Source organism: Aethalodelphis obliquidens, unplaced genomic scaffold (assembly GCF_003676395.1).
Source record: "Aethalodelphis obliquidens isolate GAN/ISIS:26980383/991018 unplaced genomic scaffold, ASM367639v1 scaffold44, whole genome shotgun sequence".
NCBI classification, from domain to species: Eukaryota; Metazoa; Chordata; class Mammalia; order Artiodactyla; family Delphinidae; genus Aethalodelphis; species Aethalodelphis obliquidens.
The window spans coordinates 7,701,163-7,724,418 of record NW_020837988.1 but is presented as its reverse complement, the minus strand read 5'-3'; the positions used below and the strand labels follow the sequence as shown (position 1 = coordinate 7,724,418).

Below are 23,256 nucleotides of genomic sequence, written 5' to 3'. Positions count from 1 at the left end.
TGATTTACAATGTTGTGTTAGTTCCAGGTGTACAGCACAGTGATTCAGTTATATATATCTATTCTTTTTCAGGTTCTTTTCTCTTATAGGTACTAACGATTTTTTAAATTAAAAAAACGTTAGCATTTATTGAGCCCCTGCTGTGTGCCAGGAACTGTGCTAGGGCTTTACATAGCTTGTCCAACTGAATGTTCAGACAGCTCTTTGCTGTTCTCATGTTCATTTATAGAGGAGGAAACTGAGGCTCAGAGAGAATGAGGAAATTTCCCGAGACGCACAGATAGTAAGATAAGAACTGGGCTTAGGACCTTGTTCTGATTGGCTCCAGAGCCTGATATGCCTTTTGCCTTTGGAAGCTGGGGACATCCTGCATATAAGTACATATCAAGTGAGGTATACAGAAATTTATTCACACAATAAGACTTCTGAGAAAAGAAGAGCCAACTGTGGGCCATGGTTCTCAGAGGCGGCTTCATGGAAAAGGTCAGATTTCAGCTAAGTGGGATTGACCTCAGCACACAGGTGTGACACAAACCAGGTTTTTTATGAGCAAACACATGAGCCGGAATGACAGCTGTTTTCAGGGTACGAGCGGGGTTTATTGGGACACAGAGGGAGAAAAGGGCTCGGGGATAAAATATCTGTCTAGTGTAGGGTAATAGGGAGCCACTAAAGGTATACGGGCAGTAACATGATGACACGTGTGTATCAGGAAAGTTAAGCAAAGAGTGATTTTTAGAATGTATGAGAGGAAAAAGGGCCAAGATGCAGGAAAAGCAGAGAGGAAGCTGATGAAATTGCTAGGCCTCTTTTTATACACAGATAGCATCTTGGACTATAAAAGGTAACAGTACATGACGAAGCAATATAATAAATATACACCTCATGGTACATGAAAGAGATCTGAGGCTTCCAGCAGAACCACAACAGTAAGTGGTATCTCCGTTTATTACTCTGACAGGCTCAACACATGATCTTTGAAGTGTCCCTGATGAAGATAGTAGGTGTCACCTAAGTGGACAAGCAATTAGCTCAGGAATAAATGTGTCTTTGTAAACGGAGTCACAGAATTGGCCAGTGCTCAGACTTTAGCAGGGATGCACCGTGAGTGCGTATGTGACACTTTTAACCTGCTTGCTAAGAATCTGATCTAACCCTCGGTGGTGGGTCTCACCCCCTTTCCTCATCTGCCCTTAGGTTCCCCGTGCCTGGGAGGAGATGAATGACTGATCTGACCTCAGCTCCAATTTCAGGGGAGTAGAGGGAGTGTGTAGGGAGACTCCAGCTGAGAGAAGTTCTGTGGCTTCCTTTCGCCAGCTGGAGCTCAGGATTGGATAACTTCCACGGCAGGGTGGTTTATCGTGTGTGGGCACTGGTATCACAACAGGTGAACATGTGTTTGTGTTGGATTTCTGAACTTATTCCTTGAGTTGATTTGTCCTCTTATACCAGCTCTAGAAGTCAACCTACCTTGCAGAAAAAGAAACCAAACCAGCAATATGGGTTTCCCACAGCGAGGCCCAGTGCACGAAGCCTGGGATCCCTGGGTTCTGAGCCAGGCTTCCACTGGCCTGGCCTTGAGAAAGTCCCTTCCCCTCCCCAGGCTGTAGCTGCCTCATCGGTCAGGTGAGGGAGCCTGGACTAGATGGTCTTCCGACTTCTTTCAGATCTGATGCTCCAGCCAGGACTTGTGTTGTCAAGAAACCCTGGGAGAAGGAAGAGAATTTGTTCTCAGTTTCTCCCTTCGATTTTCTAAGTAACCGCAGTTGAGCATAGAGGTGTGGAGGCTGTCACCATGCTGCCTCTTCCACATTCTGGTTTCTCTGGGTAGCAGGAGACAGATGCTGGGCTTTTTGCCTGCCTGAGTGTTTCCCCAGGAAGAGCAGAGGGGGCAGCGGATCCAAACTGGGCTGAAATGTTAGTGGCGCCTTCTTTCACGCTGACTTTATCACACAGCATGTGCGGCCCCAGATGGGGCTGAGCTCAAAACCAGAAGAAGGGCAGGGAAGTGAAGGGAGAAGCGAATGTACAGAAACGAGCTTTACGGGCTCTAGTGTTTGATAGAAACAACCTGGGACTAAAGTAAAGCAAAATAGAACGAACTCTCCTAATTTCTTTAAAGGAGTCCTTGAAAGGGATTAATGTCCCAGGTCTTCCATTTCTCCAAATGCCAGATGCCTGGGCAGCAGGGCTGCAGCCAGGGTGAGGCACCTGCGTGACACTAACAACGAGTGCCAACTTCAAGGTCCCACCCCAGGCACCTCACCCCACCCAAAGCCACACCAGTGTAAACACTGTCTTTCATTTCAATCTTAACTTGAAAAGTAGATTAAGAAGTTACAAACCCAACTGTAGTCTGAACAGTTCTCCTTTGTTAGGGTCACACAGCTGAGCAGGAAATTAGCAATGAAGAATTCACCCTTGGCAAGAAGCGAAATGTGAAAGGCCGATTGCTGATTGCCTAATGGGCAAGGTTATTTTCCTCAACAGAGAGCCTTAGGTCGTCAGAGGAACCGTTTGCTGGGTCTCAAAACACTTAGGCTCAGCCCCCTCTGTCAGCGTCAGCCTAGCACACTGATCTGAAGCAGGATGTGAAATTGTGCTTTTAGCTTTAATCCATTTAAGCCATGAGCTTAAGATCAGGGGCTGTGTGTTGTGACTGGGCCCATCTTTTGGATACTCAGAACAGCCGGGGCTCTAACCTTCCTGTCCCCCCCTTAGCCCAGGCAGAAGGGCCAAGCCAACAGCCAAGAAGGGGCCTGTCTTAGCTCCTTCAGGTTCCCAAGGTATTCCCTGCTCTGCTGCCTTAGGAGCGCTGTGCTACATACAGAGCAGCGTCCATCAGCTCTTCACCAGCAGGCTCTCTCTCCCTCCTGATACAGGAATCTGTGCAAATCTTCCAAATGAATGGATGTGTTACAAAGGTGGAAAATGCACATCTGAGCTGAAACCGGGACAGCCAAAATGAACAAAATTAAAAGCTCAAGGGGACTAGCTGACCTAGAAATTACTCATCCCTCTGTTCCCCTCCCCACAGCCTTCTCCTTTCTCCCTTGGACCCAAGGTTGAGAAGAAGGGCGAAGACCTGATAAAATAGGTAGCTTTTACCTCCCTGCCTTCCTCGGATGCTTAGAGGAAACCCCTGAGACCTTTAAACGCAGGGCTCTCCGCTGGGCTGCATCCACAGCGTGGAAATGGATAGGACGCCTTGAGGCTATTCGCCCAAAGGATGCATGGCATTTGCATGTAATTTCCCTATGCGCTCTGCGCCACCCCTCCCCAGACCATTCGTTCGAGTTAAAAGTATTTTTATGGCTCTCTTGATGGGAGTCATTTCTGGATTTTTCCTCTTGTCTGTGCCATCTTCTCCCTCAGGGCCTCTCCTTGGCCCAGATCTCTGGCAAGGGAGTCAAGAGGCACCAAGGAAGGACCTGGGAGGAATGCAGTGGCGGCTCTTCCAAGGGTTTGCTTATCTCGCTTGCACCCTGAGCACCGGTAGAGGTTTTCTTTTCCAAAACTGTAACATTATGTGATTAGTAGACGGTGGGACTCTAATTCAATTCACAGAAAGTCTCTTTGAGCTAGAATTTTCCCTCCTTTTCTCTTCTGTCTCATGACCCTAGGCAGGGACAAGAACAGATCCTTGCAAGCAACGGGATGGCGCTGTCTCATTGAGCCACAACCTGCCTGGCTCTGGCTGGGACAAAGAAACCTGAAGACGTGGGTAAACCCATTAAGGGGATGGTGCCCCCTTTACCAAATGCTGAGGGCAGGAAGGACAAAGCCTTCTTAACAGGGTCTAAGATTATAAGACATTTTACTCTGTGAAGTGCTGAAGGCCTTCTGCTTTGAGGCGGTTCTAGATGACTTGTATTTTCCCTTTACCCAATAGTTACAAGGTGGGCCTATGTGTGGTGAAAGGAGTATCCAGGAGGTCCCTTCCAAAGGTATGTCCAAAAGCCTTCTAGTGATGAGGGTCGAGGGCTTGGGGGGAAGGATCTGAACTCCTCTAGGGAGACCTGGTACTTGGGAGAGGCAGCCCATCCGCTCGTCTGGGCCAGGGACTTGCCCTGTCGCTCAGGCCCTCCTCGGCATCAGTCGAAAAAAATGACAGGGATGTGTTCCTGCCTTCCTGGGGACCTTGGAGAAAACCAAGGCAATTGGGCGTCAGTATCTTCGTCACCAGGTCTGAAGCTGAAGAGAGGGCGATGAAAACTACAAAAGACAATCAGGAAAGAGACTCTCTGGTATGGCTTTGCAAACCTAATCAAGGGAACTCGAGGCCCCAAACTGTACTGTGTGTAGAGACGCTCTTGAAATCATGTTCTAGCAGTTGAAGTTCTTGCTGATAAGTCCACCCTCTCAGAAAAAAACACCAGACACACACTCAAAAAAAATAAAAGGTTTAAAACACAAATGTCTGTAATTAAGCTCTGGAGTGACGTCTTCTGCCTGTCCAAGCATCCCACTGTTGGGTGTGTGCTCTCATCCAGAGGAGCCCCTGCTCTGCCTGGCCCACTCGCGTCCCACTGCGTCGACTCTCCTCGCTCGCAGGGCTTTCCAAAGTTTCCAGAAGGTGCAGAGTCCGGGGCTGAATGTCTTGATCTTCCTTTGGCTTGATGGTCCCCTAACTTCAGGACTACATGAGCTGCCCAAGGGACCCATAAACAGAACATGTATAGCTTTCTGCGCTTTGAAAGGAGCTAAGTGACAGGGACGGCGACCTCGTCCTAGCGGGTCCCCAGCACTCACCAATCTCCCCGCCCCCTGGGAGCCCCTTTGGGGCTGAGGCTCTGGGGGCGGGAACCCACCCGAACTGCCCCGGCTGGGAGACTCGGGCGCCCCTCTGCGGGGTTTCTGACCACTGGCTTTGGCAGATGCTGATGGGTGGGGCTGGAGAAGGCTTCCCCCGGGCCGGGAAGCCGCGTGCGCCTTTCGGATGTTGGGGGACAATGGTGACCAAACTCCCGGCCTCGGCCTGGAGCGCGGCGAGGAGGCGGCTCCCGCGCGGTCACCTGACGGGGTCAGCGGGCGCCGCGGGGCAACGCATCCTCGGCGTCTTCAGCCCGCGGTGGGCCGCGAGCCCCGGGTCGGCCCCGCGCGCCCGGCCGCCGCTCCGCCGCGTCCCGCTGCCCATTGGCTGGCGCGGCGCGGCGCGGGCCCCGCCCCGCCATTGGCCTTGGCCGCCGCGGTCCCCGCGCGCGAGCCGCCGCTGACATCACCAGGCCTGAGGCGGCGGCGGCGCCCCCGGCCCAGCCCGCAGCCCCCCTCGGCACAGGCGCCGCCGCGGGGCCCGGCGGAGGATGGTGCGCGGCGCGCCGGGGGCTCCTCGCCGCCAGAGCCGCAGCACCGAGGCGGAGCCGTCCGCGGCGGGCAGCCGACCACCGCATCGGGCGCGGGTCGAGCGGCCGCGGTGAGGCGCCGAGGGCGGCGCGGGCGCAGCAGCCATGGGGGCCCTGACCAGCCGGCAGCACGCGGGCGTGGAGGAGGTGGACATCCCGTCCAACTCCGTGTACCGCTACCCGCCCAAGTCCGGTGAGCACGACCCAGGGCCGGGAGGAGGTCGCGGTGCTCCCGCGCGAGGGCTCCGAGGGTCCCGGGGACGCAGAGGCCGACGTCGCTGCAGAGCGATCTCGGAGGGTGGGAGGTGTTGGAGGAGGTCTGGAGGGGTGCTTTAGGGCCCTTGGCCGGGTCGCTGGAGTGGGCAGCCCTTCCGCCGGGGGACGGGAGCGGCCCCCACGCAGTCGGTCCTGTGACAGAGACGTGCGCTCGGGGCGATGCGGCTCCCGAGGGGCGGGGTGTCCGCGGCGCAGGCCGGGTTCCCGCTGGCCGCAGCGCTGCATCCCTTCCTTCCCGCCCGGTGGTCTGTTCCCCTCGGGAGCTGAGGGTTAGGTCAGGCGGGCTTGGCATCCGAAGCAGGCGCCTGTGCCAGGTGCTGGCCCTGGCGGCCTCCGGAGAGGGAGGGACAGACACAGGTTTGAATTAGGTTTCTCAGGGGAAAGCTCCCGTCGCCTGCTGGAGGATGGAGGCCGAAAATGCGTTGGCTGTACTGGTGCTTTTTAAGAGGCTGTCAGAAGAAAGAAGGTGTTTAACAGAAATGTTAAGGAATCTGGTATCAGAGTCACTCGGGTTGCCGCTTTGCCAAAGTAGCGGCAAGCCTGGTTTTTGGAACGAGGATAGCTCTGGGACAGGGCACAGGTATTTAAAATGTAGAGAAGTATTATGTTTGTTTTCAGAATCATTAAAAAGATGAATGTCTCCAGCCTCTGGTTTGGAGCATAAATATTGGAAGTGTAGGAGAATTTTGACAGCACAAAGAGGATGACTAGTGGATCGAGCACCAGCCAATGCTGAACTGCTGGCACGTGACCTAACTCTCTGCTCTTTATTTTTCCTTGCTTTTCTCAAAACTTCTGGGGACCCATGGCTATCATCTTCTCTTTGGCTTAGGACCTGATGAGGATTTTCGTGATCTTGGAGAGATGTCAGAATTGCAGCAGGAGAATAAAGACATAGTAATGAGATGAGCTGGTTTCTCAGCAGTCTGTCCAGTTTGTGCCAGCCCAAAGTAGGGACCAGACAATGAACCTGCACCCTGCAGAGTGCCTGCCAGAGCTGTGTTGCTCACTGATTTGTGCCAAAGAGTGAATCCTTGCAGAGATGAATATGCTTAAGAGCTTAAGAGTCTAAGATAAAGCTGTGCATCATTAGTGTTTTAATAAAGCTCTAGCTGATTATGACTATAGGAAACCAGGGCTAAAGGAAGCATGCATTTTGCTTTTTAGTAGACAAAAATATGCACAAGTATTGTGGATTTTTCTTTTCTGAAATCACTTAGCTTTTATTGCTCAGAATATGGAGCAGGTTTTGCTGGCTTGGAGTTTGCAGTAGAATTTGCTGCCTCAGAAGAGTATTCACCCCTCCTTCACTTATGCGAATAAGCAAAGGTAAATCACTGGAGGGCTAGTCCTCAAAGGATATTAATACAAGTATGAATCTTGGATGGTGATAATCAAAGGATAATGGACCAAACTAAAACTTTTCTTAACCAGCACCCTCCATACCTACAGTCTTAAATCATCCTCTCCACTCTATCAATCTTTTAAAAGTTTTACCTAATGGTAACTCTTTTTTTTTTTAATAAATAAATTTATTTATTTATTTATTTATTTTTGGCTGTGTTGGGTCTTTGTTGCTGCGTGCGGGCTTTCTCTAGTTGAGGCAAGCGGGGGCTGCTCTTCGTTGCAGTGTGCGGGCTTCTCATTGTGGTGGCTTCTCTTGTTGTGGAGCACGGGCTCTAGGCACACGGGCTTCCGTAGTTGTGGCCCACGGGCTCAGTAGTTGTGGCTCGCAGTCTCTAGAGCGCAGGCTCAGTAGTTGTGGTGCACGGGCTTAGTTGCTGCGCGGCATGTGGGATCTTCCCAGACAAGGGCTCGAACCTGTGTCCCCTGCATTGGCAGGTGGATTCTTAACCACTGCGCCACCAGGGAGGTCTCTGGTAACTCATTTTTAGTCAGAGCTTTTGCATGAGAGAAATCTTTGTATCAAGTGGACCAAATTATGTATGTTTAGATAAAACACGGAAAATAGGAATCAGAACATTCATGTCCCAGTCAGCAAATCTTTGTGTACGTGAAAATATGCTGTAGTCTAGAGGCATCTCCTATCCTCATCTGATCTTTAGATTTACCTGACTCTTTATTGGATTATAGTATTTTATTTTATTTTTTAAAATTAATTAATTAATTAATTTAGTTGGCTGTGCCAGCTCGTATTTGCCGTGTGCGGGATCTTTGTTGCCGCGTGCGGGATCTTTGTTGCCGCATGTGGTATCTTTAGTTGCGGCATGCAAACGCTTAGTTGGGGCATGTGGGATCTAGTTCCCTGACCAGGGATCAAACCCAGGCCCCCTGCATTGGGAATGTAGAGTCTTAGCCACTGGACCACCGAGGAAGTCCCTGGATTATAGTATTTTAGACCCAAAGGAACCTTGCAGAGAATTTGGCCCCAGACCCATTCATTTCACCGGTAAGAAAATGGAGGCCCAGAGAAATGAACTGGTAAGGCCAGGGTTACCCAGCAAGTTAGTGCTCTTCTTACCAAAGCCTCTGCCTTTTTCAAGGAATTGAATTTTGAACTTGTCCTTGATGGTTTGTGGAATGGAGGCTATTCTGCATCAGAATTGAGACAAAACTCAGAGACCTGTCTCCCTGTCGAAAAATCAGACTGGGTTGATTTTGAGGTCTCCCTGTCTTGAGTACGGAAAGTAGAACAAAGCAAATAGCAGAGTCAGTTTTCTCCAGGTGACTAAACTGGCTGAGCTGAGACCGCCCTCTGGCTCAATGGAAAGTCTCTGTTACTCGATGGCCTTGGAGTAGTTGTTTCAGCAAGCACATGGTCATCTGTCCCTGTAATGGTGGTCACAGTGCCCAGAAGAAATTGCTTTTTCTTTCTTTTTTTTTTTTTTTGGCTGCGTTGGGTCTTCGTTGCTGCGCGCGGGCTTTCTCTAGTTGGCGGCGAGTGGGGCTACTCTTCATCGCGGCGCACAGGCTTCTAATTGCGGTGGCTCCTCTTGTTGTGGAGCACGGGCTCTAGGCAGGCGGGCTTCAGTATTTGTGGCATGCAGCCTCAATAGTTGTGGCACACGGGCTTAGTTGCTCCGCGGCATGTGGGAACTTCCCGGACCAGGGCTTGAACCCTTGTCCCCTGCGTTGTCAGGCGGATTCTTAACCACTGTGCCACCAGAGAAGTCCCTCTTTTTTGCGTTTTTAAAGGAACCCCTTCGTTTTGTATGCACATTGAACTAGAAACATTTAAAAAGTATTGAGAACAGCCGATTTCATGTTGGAACTTGGGTTTACAGCTTTTTTTTTCTTTAATAGAGATAGGTGAAAATAAAATAGCCTAAAATTACTTAGAATTATTTATTTTTTTGAATAAGTAATATGGTCACGTGGTTCAAAGTTTAAAAGAATGAAAAGGCATACAGTGAAGGTCTAGTTCTCACTGTAGCTGTTCATCCACCCAGTTCCTCCCCATACACCTCCCGTACATACGTAACCACTTTCTGGAATTCTTCCAGAGTTTCTTGTGTAAATACAAGCATAGCATGCTACTTAGACTGCTCTGCACCTTGTTTTGTATTTGTTTTGTTTACTTTCAAACATATTGGAGATCTTTTTATATTATCTCCATATTAGAGAGGGTTTTTTGTTGTTGTTCTTTTTTTTTTTTTTTTTTTTTTTTGCGGTACGCGGGCCTCTCACTGTTGTGGCCTCTCCCGTTGCAGAGCACAGGCTCCGGATGCGCAGGCTCAGCGGCCATGGCTCACGGACCCAGCCGCTCCGCGGCATGTGGGACCTTCCCGGACCGGGGCGTGAACCCGTGTCCCCTGCCTCGGCAGGCGGACTCTCAACCACTGCGCCACCAGGGAAGCCCTGTTGTTGTTCTTTTTATTAAAAAAAACAACTGTATAACATTCCTTTGTGTGCACATGCTATCAGTTTTTAACATAGTCTATTGGTGAACATTTGGGAGTGGTTTTTTTTTTTCAGTCTTTTACTATTGCAAACAATGCAGCAATGATTAATGTTATACGTATGGTCTTAGGTGATTTGGGGCTTTGTTAATAAATACATAAATATTACTCATTTAAATAGCAGAAGGTATGATGGGAGTTTGTTTCTGTAGAGTATTTCTACATTATCATGGAAAGCTATTTATAGCACTGTTCTGCATTTGGTCGTGCCTTCGTAATTTTTCAGTTGGAAACCATACGTGCTTTTAAATCCTTCTCTGAGATCTTTGCGTCTTTCAAAGCCCATGATCGTTGGTTCAGCAAAGTTAGGGCTTTGCTGAGGTGGTTGTTTTTATGCGTGTAGGCCCGACTTTTGAAAGGGGTCCCCATGTTGATATGAGTCATTATTTCTGTTTTCTCTGTCTAGGAAGAAATAGGCATACTATAAAGACAATTTAATCCATTTTAATTCAGTACCTGATAAATCTAGTTCATTTTTCTCTTACATATTTGAGCAAATTGGAAAATAGGAGTAATTCGTTTTGCTCAGGTGTTAAGAGGGAAACCTATTATAAAAATTCAGAATGGTAATCAGAGTCCTGAGCAGCTAACATCATCATCTTCCAAATTTTTGTTATATTGGGGTACACATATGCTTGTCCAGTGGGTCTGTCCTAGGGCAGACCACGTTTCTAAAGCGTGGGTACGGAGCCTTTGCTTATCAAATAGTTATAAAAGTTGCTCTTAGCTTTTAGGAGCATCAGGTAAATATGTTTCGAAACCAGGGGCTTTCAAAGATGGAACTTACTGCAGAATAAAGCATTATTTGGCTTTGGCACATTTTGATTGGTACGTTACCTAAAATTAAGTAGGTTTCTGAAATTCATAGTAAATACATTTAATACCATAAAAAAATGTAAAGGTTCTTCCATTTAATGATGGAATCATCAAGATCAGGAGTTCAAACGCTAGTATTATTTTTTTTTTTAATAAATTTATTTATTTAATTTATTTAGTTTTGGCTGTGTTAGGTGTTCGCTGCTGCGCGAGGGCTTTCTCTAGTTGCGGCGAGCGGGGTCTACTCTTCGTTGCAGTGCGTGGGCTTCTCATTGCCGTGGCTTCTCTTGTTGCGGAGCACGGGCTCTAGGCACGTGGGCTTCAGTAGTTGTGGCACGCGGGCTCCGTAGTTGTGACTCACGGGCTCTAGAGCACAGGCTCAGTAGTTGTGGCGCACGGGCTTTGTTGCTCTGCGGCATGTGGGATCTTCCCGGACCAGGGATCGAACCCGTGTCCCCTGCATTGGCAGGCGGATTCTCAACCACTGAGCCACGAGGGAAGCCCCAGTATTATTTTTGAACACTTAAAACGTGGTAATTCTTCTACTTTCGAAACCTCCAGTATTTTTGCTTTATTTGTACTTTACTTCATTAAGAGCAGACTGATTTCTTTCACTTCTTGATTTTGTCTTGTGATTTGGGGCCTTTCACTTACTTATATGATGGTGGTTGTGTTCTTTTGTTCTTGAGCGTCTCTTTTCTCTTTCTGTTTATTGCCATCAGTGCACATTCTTGGGCACCTGCTACGTGTTTATCATGCGTTGTGCTGTGCACCAGTGTATAGATTCTGATCCTGTGATCTTGATGCCTGTGGCAATCAGCAGGATAGAAGCCCTCAGAATCAACTTTGTAATTCATGATGTGGGTCACAGAAGGGAGGATTAACAATATAAGCTATTTGATGGCTGTATCAGCCAGGGTTCTCCAGAGAAAGAGAACCAATGGGAGATAAATACATATAATTGGCCTCCATTATTGTGGGGGCTGGCAAGTCTGAAGTTGGTAGGGCAGGCCAGCAAGCTGGAAGCTCAGACAGGAGTTGACATTGTATTCTTCAGTCTGAAATCTGTAGGACAGTCTGCCAGATGAGAAACTCAGGCAGGATTTCTATGTTAGTCTTAAAGCAGAATTTCTTTTTCTCCAGAAAACCTCAGTTTCTGCTCTTAAAGCCTTCAACTGATTGGATGAAGCCCACCCACATTATCAAGGGTAATCTAGTTTACTTAAAGTCAACTAATTATAAATGTTAGTCACATCCAGAAAATATCCTTGCAGCAACATCTAGATTAGTGTCTGGACGAACAGCTGACCACCATAGCCTAGCCAAGGTGACATAAAAATTAACAGTCATAGTGGCTTCTTTTTTTTTTTTTTGGCCATACCCGGCAGCCTTATGGGATCTTAGTTCCCCAACCAGGGATTGAACCCACGCTCTCAGCAGTGAAAGCACAGAGTCCCAACCACTGAACTGCCAGGGAATTCCCAGTGGCTTCTTTTACTTTTTTTTATAAATTTATTTATTTATTTATTGGCTGCGTTGGGTCTTCGTTGCTGTGTGCGGGCTTTCTCTAGTTGCGACGAGCGGGGGGCTACTCTTCATTGTGGTGGCTTCTCTTATTGTGGAGCACGGGCTCTAGGCATGCGGGCTTCAGTAGGTGTGGCACGAGAGCTCAGTAGTTGTGGCTCACGGGCTCTAGAGTGCGGGCTCAGTAGTTGTGGTGCACAGGCTTAGTTGCTCTGCAGCATGTGGGATCTTCCCAGACCAGGGCTTGAACCCGTGTCCCCTGCATTGGCAGGCAGATTCTTAACCACTGCGCCACTAGGGAAGTCCCCCCAGTGGCTTCTTATTTTAACAAGTTATTCTTGCTAAATAGGTGCTGAGCTCAACTTTTTAGTTTCTGAAAGAGTGCTTGTGCTGGGAAAACATATTTTTAAAAGTCTAAAAATTGCAGTCTTTAAAAATCATTATTTAAAAATTACGCTCCTTCCTGGACTTCTCTGGTGGTCCAGTGGTTAAGAATCCGCCTTCCAATGCAGGGGACACGGGTTTGATCCCGGGTCGGGGAGCTAGGATCCCACATGCCGCGGGGCAAGTAAGCCTGAGAGCTACAACAAAGAGCCCACATGCCGCATGAAAGATCTCGTGTGCCACAACTAAGACCTGATGCAGCCAAAAATAAAAAAATAAAAATTACACTCCTTCCAAAATTTCAGTGCTTATCATCTAGTATCAAAGATAGAATGCAGGCATACAGAGATAAATAAGAATACAGAATATACCATGACCAGGGATCTATCTCAGGAATGCAAGGTTGGTTTAATATCTGAAAAATCAATCAGTGTTAATACACCATATTGGTAGAATAAAGAATAAAAACTACATGATCATCTCAGTAGATGCAGACAAAACGTTTAACAAATCCAACACCTTTTCAAGATGAAAAACACTCAGCAAACTTGTAATAGAAGGGTACTTCCTCAGTCTGATACAGGGCATCTACGAAGAGCTCATAACTACCACTCTACTTAAAGGTGAGATACAGATGCTTTCCTGCTAAGATCTAGAAGAAGACAAGGACGCCTGCTTTTGCCATTCAGTATTAACTGGAGATTCTAACTAGTACAATAAGGCAAAACAAAGAAACACATTTTTTAAAAAATTTAAGGCAACCAGATTGTAAAGAAAAAAGTGAAACTGTGTTTATTCATAGATGACATGATCCTATGTATAGAAAATACCAAAGATTCCACAAAAAAACCTACTAGAACAAAAAAATGAGTGAGGAACATTGCAGATACAAGATCAGATCAACACACAAAAATCAACTGTGCTTTTATATACGAGCAATAATCTGAAAATGAAATTAAGGAAACTGTTGCCATTCCCAGTAGCATCAAAAAGAATACAGTTCTCAGGAATAAATTTCACATAGTAAGTATATGATTTGTACAATGAAAATTCTAAAATGTTGCTGAGATTGATGCTTTAACTAAAAAAGTTTAAAGAGATCTAAATAAATAGACGTTTCATGTTCATGGAATGGAAAACTCAGTATTGTTGAGATGCCAGTGTTCTCCAAATTGATCTGAAAATTGAGTACATTTTCTGGTAAAATCCCAACAGACTTTTTTTTTTTTTTTTTGCGGTATGCGGGCCTCTCACTGTTGTGGCCTCTCCTGTTGAGGAGCACAGACTCCGGACGCACAGGCTCAGCGGCCATGGCTCACGGGCCCAGCCGCTCCGCAGCATGTGGGATCTTCCCAGACCAGGGCACGAACCCATGTCCCCTGCATCGGCAGGCGGACTCTCAACCACTGCGCCACCAGGGAAGCCCTCCAACAGACTTTCTTGAAGAAATTGACCAGCCAATTCTAAAATGTATGTGGACATTCAAAGGACCTAGAATATCCAAAACAATTTTGAAAAGGAAGAACAAACTTGGAGGATTTTCACTACCCAATTCCAAAAATTACTATCAAGCCATGGTGTGGTATTGGTACAACAAGAAGCATATAGATCAGGGACTTCCTTGGTGGTCCAGTGGTTAAGACTTCACCTTCCGACACAGGGGGTGTGGGCTCGATTCCTGGTCGGGGAGCTAAGATCCCACTGTCTTGCTGCCAAAAAACCAAAACATAAAAGAGAAGCAATATTGTAACAAATTCAACAAAGACTTTAAAAATGGTCCATATCAAAAAAGAAAAAATAACTTAAAAGAAACAGCATGTAGATCAATGGAACAGAATTGCAAGCCAGAAATAAATCCTTATATATATGCTCAGTTGATTTTGACAGAAGTACCAAGACAATTCAACAGGGAAAGGATAGGTTTTTCAGCAAATGGTGCTAGCACAACTGGATATTGACAAGCAAGAAAATGAACTTAGACCCTTTCTCCACATGACCAAAAAGTAACTCACAATGGATCACAGAATGAAAATACTACCCACAGAATGGGAGAAAATATTTGCAAATCTTATGTATGGTAAGGGATTTATATCTAGAATATATAAAGAACTTGTACAATTCAAAAAACAAAAAGACAACCTGATTAAAAAAGGAGCAAAGATCTTGAGTAGACATTTGTCCAACAAAGATATACAAATGGACAGTAAGCATGTCAACAATGAAAAGATGCTTAACATCATTGGCTGTTAGGGAAATGCAACTCAAAACTACGGTTAGATAATACTTCATATCCATTAGGATAGTGATAACTTAAAAAACAAATAGTAGGGCTTCCCTGGTGGCACAGTGGTTGGGAGTCCGCCTGCCGATGCAGGGGACACGGGTTCGTGCCCCGGTCCGGGAGGATCCCACATGCCGTGGAGCGGCTGGGCCCGTGAGCCATGGCCTCTGGGCCTGCGCATCTGGAGCCTGTGCTCCGCAACGGGAGAGGCCGCAGCCCACGTATCACAACAAAACAAAACAGAACAAATAGTAAGTGTTGGTGAGGATGTGGAGAAATTGGAATTCTGGTCCTCTGCTGGTGGGAATGTAAAACGGTACAGTTGCTATGGAAAACAGTTTGGCTTTTTTTCCAGATTTAGCGCTACAATCTTTTATAACCATAGAAGGTAGCTGGAAATACTAGATGCTAACAGATAATACAATACATAACCCCTGGGGTAGGAGTCAGCAGGGAGTTTGACAGAGCCCACCTGTTTAGACTAAGAGCCTTTCAGTGGATTGCTAGATGGATTGGATCTGCTGCTTCAGTTGTGAGCGTTCTTTGATGGTGACAGAGCAGGCGATGACAGGCCTGGAGACCCCACCGGCTCACCCCAGGGCCTGCCTGGAACGCACAAACACACAGGGCACGTTCTTGTCCTCACATAGCAGTGGGAGGTGCAGCATGATCTCCAGGGGCTCGGCATCTGCAGCCGTCACAATGAACTCAGAGATGTCTCTGTTGAGGGTTTCGGTGGCCTCACTGGCTCCTTTTCGAAGCTGCTTGTAGTTACATGATGGCTGAATGAGGTCCAGTAGTTTCTTGGTGAGGTGGGCATCTGCAAGAGGGTAGGCCTTCAGATTTACATCAGCCTCAATCTTGGCTCCAGTTCCATGGTATCGTCATTGGTCAAGGAGCGCAGGCGATGTCAGAGTTGGAGCCCTCACCGCTGCAGAAAGCTCTATGGAAAACAGTTTGACAGTGCCTCAAATGTTCATTACTTCATAACTCAGCAATTACAGTCATATGTTACACACACACACATAATATATATATGCCCAAGAAAAATGAAAAAAAAAATCCACACCAAAACATGTACTTGAATGTTCATAGCAGCACTGGTCATCATAGCTAAAAGGTGGAAACAACCCGAATGTTCATCACCTGGTGAATGGAACAACTGATACAGTGTGGTAAATCCATGCAATGGAGTGTTACTTGGCAACAAAAAGGAATGAAGTATTGATATTTGCTACAGCTTGTGAAACTTGAAAAGCACTGATGTTGAGTGAAAGAAGCCAGAGGCAGAAGGCCATATATTGTATAATTCCATTTATATGACGTGTCCAGAAGCGGCAAATCCATAGACAGAAAGGAGATTAGTGGCTGCCAGTGGCCGGGGGAGGGGGAAATGAGAAGTGACTGCTAATGGGTTTCTTTCTGGGATAATGAAAATGTTCTGAAATTAGATAGTAGTGAATAGTTGCATAACTCTGTGAATATACTAAAAAAAACATCGAATGGTACACTTTAAATAGGTGAATTATATGGTATGTGAATTATAGCTCAATAAAACTTTTTTATTGTTACTTTTAAAAATCTTTATTTATTTCTTTGGCTGCTCTGGGTCTTAGTCGCGGCATGTGAGATTTTCGTTGCGGCGTGCAGGATCTTTAGTTGTGGCGTGGGGATCTAGTTCCCTGACCAGGGATTGAACCCAGGCCCCCTGCATTGGGAGAGTGGAGTCTTACCCACTAGACTACCAGGGAAGTCCCAAAGCTGTTTTAAAAATGGACCTAACTTCAAGAGCTAAAACTATAAAACCCCTAAAAGAAGACATAGGAGAAACTATTTATTCGTTTCAGATTGGGCGGAGTTCTTTGATATATTGCCAAAAGCAAATCCATAAGAGAAAAAGCTGATATATTGGATTTCTTCCAAATTAAAAATGTTTCTACTTCAAAAGACAACATTAAGGAAATGAAAGGACAAGCCACCTTCTGAATGAAAACATTTGCAAAACACATAAAGGATTTACTTCCAGAATATATCGAGAACTTTTTACAGCTCAGTATTAAGAAGACAACCCAATTTACAAATGGACGAAAGAGTTGAATAGACATTTCACCAAAGAAGATACAGGAATGGCCAATAAAGACATGGAAAGATGCTCAGCATTAGTAGTTATTAGGGAAACACAATTAAAACCACAATGAGATAGCACTTCAAAACCACTAGGAGAGCAACAATAAAAAAGACAATATCAAGTGTTGGTGAGAATGCAGAGAAATTGGAATCCTTGTGCATTGTAGATGGGGATGTAAAATGGTAACAGCCAGTTTGGAAAAGAGTTTGGGAGTGTCTTAAAAAATTAGGGACTTCCCTGGTGGCACAGTGGTTAAGAATCCACCTGCCAATGCTGGGGACATGGGTTAAAGCCCTGGTCTGGAAAGATCCCACATGCCGCAGAGCAACTAAGCCCGTGCACCACAACTACTGAGCCTGCGCTCTAGAACCCGCGAGCCGCAACTACTGAACCTGTGTGCCACAACTACTGAGCCCTCACGCCTAGAGCCTGTGCTCCACAACAAAAGAAGCCACTGCAGTGAGAAGTTCATGCACCACAACAAAGAGTAGCCCCCGCTCGCTGAAACTAGAGAAAGCCTGCACGCAGCAACGAAGACCCAACACAGCCAAAAATAAATAAATAAATAGAAAAAGTTAAACATAAATTTACCTTATGATCTAGCAATTGCACCCCTATGAATCTATCCAAAAGAAATGACATAGATACACACAAAGATATGTATGCAAATGTTCATAACAGCATTGCTCATAACAGCCAAAAAGCTGGAAATAATCCAAATGTCCATCAACTGGTGAATGGATTAATAAAATGAGGTATATTCATACATTGCAATACTATTCAGCAATTTAAAGGAACGAACTATTGATATATGCTACACGATGCGGGTTAACCTCAAAAACATTGTGGTAAGTGAAAGAAGCCAGATACAAGACGATGTATTATTGTGTGAGTCCATTTATATGAAATGGCTAGAAAAGGCAGATATGTAGAGATAGAAAGCAGAGCAGTGTTTACCTAAGGCTGGGGATGGGAGTGGGAATTAGTTGTAAATTGTCATGAGGGAGCATTTCGGGGTGGTGTTTTCAACTGGATTGTGGTGATAGTTGATTGTAGGATGGATGAATTTTATTCTGTGTATATTATACCTCAATAAAGCTGTTTTTAAAAATAACAGTACAGGGCTTCCCTGGTGGCGCAGTGGTTGAGAGTCCGCCTGCCGATGCAGGGGACATGGGTTCGTGCCCCGGTCCGCGAAGATCCCACATGCCGCGGAGCGGCTGGGCCCGTGAGCCACGGCCGCAGAGCCTGCGCATCCAGAGCCTGTGCTCTGCAACGGGAGAGGCCACAACAGTGAGAGGCCCGCGTACCGCAAAAAAAAAAAACAAAAAACAAAACCCAGTACAGAGTGGTTTATGCCAATTGAATAAAATAAAGAGAAGAGCTTCATCATTAAGGGTGGGGCTCTTGAGAGCTAATGGCCTTGAAGGTAGACTTTGAAGGCAGGTAGAGCTCTCCAATAGTCCAATGTGGAGAATAGTATTAGTAGTGGGTAAAGGTCGCCGATGGTATTGATAGATACAGAATTACAGGTAGGAGCCAAATTTGAGAGGAAGCAAATGGTGTTTTAAGGAAGATTTATCTCTTAGAGGGATAGCTTGTGGGGAGAAAACGCCGGAAGCATAGAGACTTGCTAGGAAAGTTACCTGGTAACTCACTGTAATCAAACTTGGAAAGGGCTGAGGTCTGGACGGGGTGCTTTGCACGAAGCACATGTTCACGGTTTTTGTAGCTTTGATGCCTGTACTGTTTTTAGCTTGGGAGCCAGAGAAGTGAGGCCCCGTTGACAGAAATTGGGAATATGGAGCAGAAACCGCTTTTGAATTGATTCCCAAATGTCGGCCAGGGCTTTACCGCTCCTCAAAATCTAGGTAGATTTGGGACTTCCCTGGCGGTCCAGTGGTTAAGACTCCACGCTTCCACTGCAGGGGGCGTGGGTTCGATCCTTGGTTAGAGAACCAAGATCCCGCATGCAGCACTGTGCGGCCTAACTAACTAAATAAATAATCTAGGTAGATTAGACAGAAACCCACCTATTCTCCCAAATCAGAGTACAGACTTCTGATGCCCCCTCAGAGATTTCTGTGAATTCCCAGGTGACATGTTATGACCATGTTGGCCCCGGAGCTCCAGCTTGCTGTCTTGGCCTCATAACAAATGTAACATTGGTCCATTATTCAGTTTCTCCAAAAAATTCCATTCACATAAATTATTCGAAGTGTGGATTCTAGGGCTTCCCTGGTGGCGCAGTGGTTGAGAGTCCACCTGCCGATGCAGGGGACACGGGTTTGTGCCCCAGTCCGGGAAGATCCCACATACCGCGGAGCGGCTGGGCCTGTGAGCCCTGGCCGTGGAGCCTGCACGTCCAGAGCCTGTGCTCTGCAACAGGAGAGGCTGCAACAGTGAGAGGCCTGTGTACCGCCAAAAAAAAAAAAAAAAAAAAAACACAAAGTGTGGATTCTAGTAAAGATTTGTAGGGGGATGATGAAGTTTGGGCTTACATTGGAGAAATACAAACTCCCTAATTGTATGTCAACTAGGGAGTTTTACTGGCTCTTCAGCTCACCAATCCCGGCCTTCCTCTGTCTTAATGTCTCTTTTCCTCTTACCTCTCCTTTCTTGGACTCTTCTCTTTATTATTTCCCCTGAGAAAAAAAACAACTTACTGGGACTTCCCTGGTGGTCCAGTGGCTAAGACTCTGTGCTCCCAACGCAGGGGGCCCGGGTTCAATCCCTGGTCAGGGAACTAGATCCTGCACACCGCAGCTAAAATCCTGCATGCCACAACAAAGATCCCACATGCCACAACTAAGACCCGGCGCAGCCAAGTAAATAAATAAATGAATAAATAAATAAAACAAATTACAAAGTAGTTTGAGTGCCATTAACAAGCAACAAAAGCACCCATACTTTTGGCGTGCCATTCTCCATTCTAAGTAGCTCGTGAATGTATATTCCAAAAAAAAATTAAGCCTTCCCTAAGAGGAGTTCTGGTGCCAACTCTTAAGATAAAATGCCTTTCATTCCACCTCCTTCCAGAAGAAAAGGTTATTCACTGAGTTTGAGGCAAAGAAGGGATACCCAGGTAAAAAGATACGGCAGGTGGTTAAAGATTTGGACTGAAACTCCAAAGAAAGATCAGAGACAAAGGTTTGGGAGTTGAGGACGGCAAAGGAGGGCCAACGTGTATTAATTGCCCGCTGCGCCTAGCCAGCTGCATAAATGTTATCTTATTAGGTCCCAACAGCAATCCTTGGAAAGGGGTATTATTATCTCCATTTTACAAATAAAGAAGCCAATGCGGGACTTCTCTGGTGGCCCAGTGGGTAAGAATCCATGCAGGGGGCCTGGGTTCGATCCCTGGTTGGGGAACTAGATCCCGCATGCATGCCGCAACTAAGAGTTTGCATGCCGTAGAGAAGATCCCGTGTGCCGCCAACTAAGACCCGTTGCAACCAAAATAATAAATAAAGCTAATGCTCAAAAAAGTTAAATGATTTGTCCGAGGTCACACAGCTAGTAGACGGTGGCATCAGGACCAAATCCAGCTCTGTCTTAAGTCAAAGCCTTTGCTTTGATTCTGTGAGGAAGAGAGAGAGAGGAAGAATGAAAGAAAAGCAGAGGATGGGGCTCTTAGAGACATATCCATGTTTGGGGCTGGGTGGAAAAGTGGGGCAAGAAGAAGAAGACTCAGAAATTCGTGTTGAAGTCTTCTGAGCGTTCGTAAGGTGAATGAATTGTGGGAAAAGACAGTTGGCCTCTTTGGTATTCCAGAGAAGAGTTTCAGTGCAGTGGTGGAAACTGTTGTAAAGATTTGAGGGGAAAAAAAAAAAAAGATTTGAGGAGTTGTTGGATGTGGGGTGGGAGCAGACAGAGGATGAACTGGTGGATGGATGGATGGGTGAGTGGGTGGGTCTTAAGGCACGGCAGATGGAACTTGTTTTTGTATTTGTTTTTTTAGTCAGGGAGGGAAGACATTTGTAGAATGAGGCAAGTGGCCAGCGGAGAGAGGGGAATAGAAATCTTGAGAAAGAACGATGGTTTTTGATGAGGTCTGGAGGACATAGAGGCAGTTGGGAATGAGAACCCAGGTGAAGAAGTTAACCTTGGAATGGGGAAAAGAGGAATATCTTCTTGAGACGGGAAGGAAGTATGAATAGAAGTATGGGGAGGTTGTAAGGTGATGAAACTTTCGTAATGGAGAAGGGTTTGGGGGTTTTTTGGGGGGCTGCGCTGTGCGCGGCATGCAAAATCATAGTCTCCAACCAGGGATCGAACCCGTGCCCCCTGCAGTGGAAGCACGGAGTCTTAACCACTGGACGGCCAGGGAAGTCCCTGGAGAAGGGTTTTGAGGGAGTGCCACAAAAGAAAAGGAAGACGGGTAGAGGGGTCAGGTTTGGGGACTTGAGAATGTGGGAAAGGTTTGGGTCCATTGATATGTGCCTTGCTGTAAATACTGTAAAGCTACAGTTGTTAAAACTATGTTGTACTAGTTCAGAATAGAATAGAATTCAGATCTAGGTATATATAGCATGATAAAAATAGCATTTCAAATTAGTGGGGGAAATGGAATAGTCAGTAAATGGTGTTAGTAAAATTTCCTATTTGGAAAAAAAAAATTCTTATCCCATACAGTCCGTGAAGACAAATTCCAGATGTAAAAACAATCAAATAGAAAGAGAAAAAAAAAAAGCAGGCAAGCAACATAAACTAGAAAGAATAGGGAGTGTTTATCAGTAGGGAAACAGTTAATTCAATGTGGGCACTCATTGGGATTACAGTGTAATGGTTAAGAGTACACACAGGCTCTGGAATAAAAAGAGCTGGATTTGGGGCCTGACACTGCCTCTTACTAGCTGTGTGACCTTGGACAAAGTACTTAAACTGTCTGTGCATTCAATTCCTCTTTGGTAAAATTAAAAGAAAAAAATTAGTAACACCCACCTTATAGGATTTTGAGGGATAACCTATATAATACTTGTTAGTACAGCACTGGTATAGAGTAAGCCCTCAGTCAGAGGTGGTTATTATGTAGTCATTAAGAACAATGAGGTCGGGAATTCCCTGGCGGTCCAGTGGTTAGGACTCTGGTGCTTTCACTGCTGAGGCCCGGGTTCAGCCCCTGGTTGGGGAACTAAGATCCCGCAAGCTGCTCGGAGCGAACGGGTCAAAAAAAAAAAAAAAGAACAATGAGGCAATGAGGTCAATCCATAAGTACAGACCTGGAACGATGCCTACAGTACATTAGGGAAAAAAGCAACATGCAGATCAATATCAGTAATATCCCAATTAGGTTAAATATCAAAATAAAGCAAAACAGAAAACCTGAATGTGTTTATATATGTATAGGAAAATCTGGAAGGCTGCAAACGGATTGTTAATAATGGAGTTACCTTTCATAGTGTTGGATTATTACTTTTTAAATTACGTACTTCTTTGTTGTTTTTTTTTTTTGCCAAAGACAGGTATTACTTATATAATTTTTAAATTTTGTTTATTTAATTTATTTTTGGCTGTGTTGGGTCGTGGCTGCTGGGCGCGGGCTTTCTCTAGTTGTGGCGAGCAGGAGCTACTCTTCGTTGCGGTGCGTGAACTTCTCATTGCAGTGGCTTCTCTTGTTGTGGAGCACGGGCTCTAGGCACGTAGGCTTCGGTCGTTGTGGCACGTGGGCTCAGTAGCTGTGGCTCGAGGGCTCTAGAGCACAGGCTCAGTAGTTGTGGCGCACGGGCTTAGTTGCTCCGCGGCATGTGGGATCTTCCCGGACTAGGGCTCCAACACCTGTCCCCTGCATTGGCAGGTGGATTCTTAACCATTGCACCACCAGGGAAGTCCCTATAATTTTTTTAAATAAGTGAAAAACATGAATAACAAAAGCAGCATTGTAGCATTAGAATTGACTTGAACAGTTAGAGATGTTTAAATACAATTTTGTTACTTTCCTTTTATTTTTGTGACCTTAAGCTTAAAGTATGTTATTGAAATGCCATGTAGATGAAGATTTTTCAGATATATGAAAACGTAATAGGATTTCCATAGCCAGTTTTTCCATAATTTTTAAATTTATTTTTAAAATTTTTTCCCATATTTTAATTTTGTATGAAGTTATTTTTAAGTACAATTCCATTTTCTACAATAATCAAGGATATAACTCCATTGGTCCAAAAGTAGATAGGTGAAGATTAGTATTTTTCACTTATAGGCAGGATATCTAATTTATTTTACTGTGACCTCAATTTTTAAAAAAATACCAAAAGAAGGGAAGATTGATTAGAGATCTTGCAATAAAAACTCCCAATTAGGGGCTTCCCTGGTGGCGCAGTGGTTGAGAGTCCGCCTGCCGATGCAGGGGATACGGGTTCGTGCCCCGGTTCGGGAGGATCCCACATGCCGCTGAGCAGCTGGGCCCGTGAGCCATGGCCACTGAGCCTGCGCGTCCGGTGCCTGCGCTCCGCAACGGGAGAGGCCACAGCAGTGAGAGGCCCGCGTACCGCATAAAAAAACACAAACAAACAAACAAAAAAAACTCCCAATTAGCATGAGATAGTGACTAAAATCCAAAATATATTTTGCTTCATCTTTTACTCT

The 23,256-nt window shown here is 45.9% G+C and overlaps 1 protein-coding gene and 1 pseudogene across 7 annotated transcripts in view; one reads left to right on the top strand and one right to left on the bottom strand.

Annotated features, from left to right (window-relative positions):
• The first annotated feature begins 5,181 nt into the window (after nt 1-5,181).
• Nucleotides 5,182-23,256, top strand: part of RNF157 (ring finger protein 157) — an 83,313-nt gene continuing 65,238 nt past the window's right edge. For 3 of the 7 annotated variants that reach the window (XM_027080763.1, XM_027080765.1, XM_027080766.1), the window contains exon 1: nt 5,183-5,535. In XM_027080763.1, coding sequence (XP_026936564.1) covers nt 5,448-5,535 — 88 coding nt within the window. In that variant the 5' untranslated portion in view covers nt 5,183-5,447. Of the gene's footprint in view, nt 5,536-23,256 lie in introns of all 7 variants that reach the window. The other 4 variants (XR_003427557.1, XM_027080764.1, XR_003427556.1 and 1 more) reach the window with 2 other exon arrangements.
• On the bottom strand, nt 14,821-15,427 carry LOC113606341 (NHP2-like protein 1 pseudogene; annotated as a pseudogene).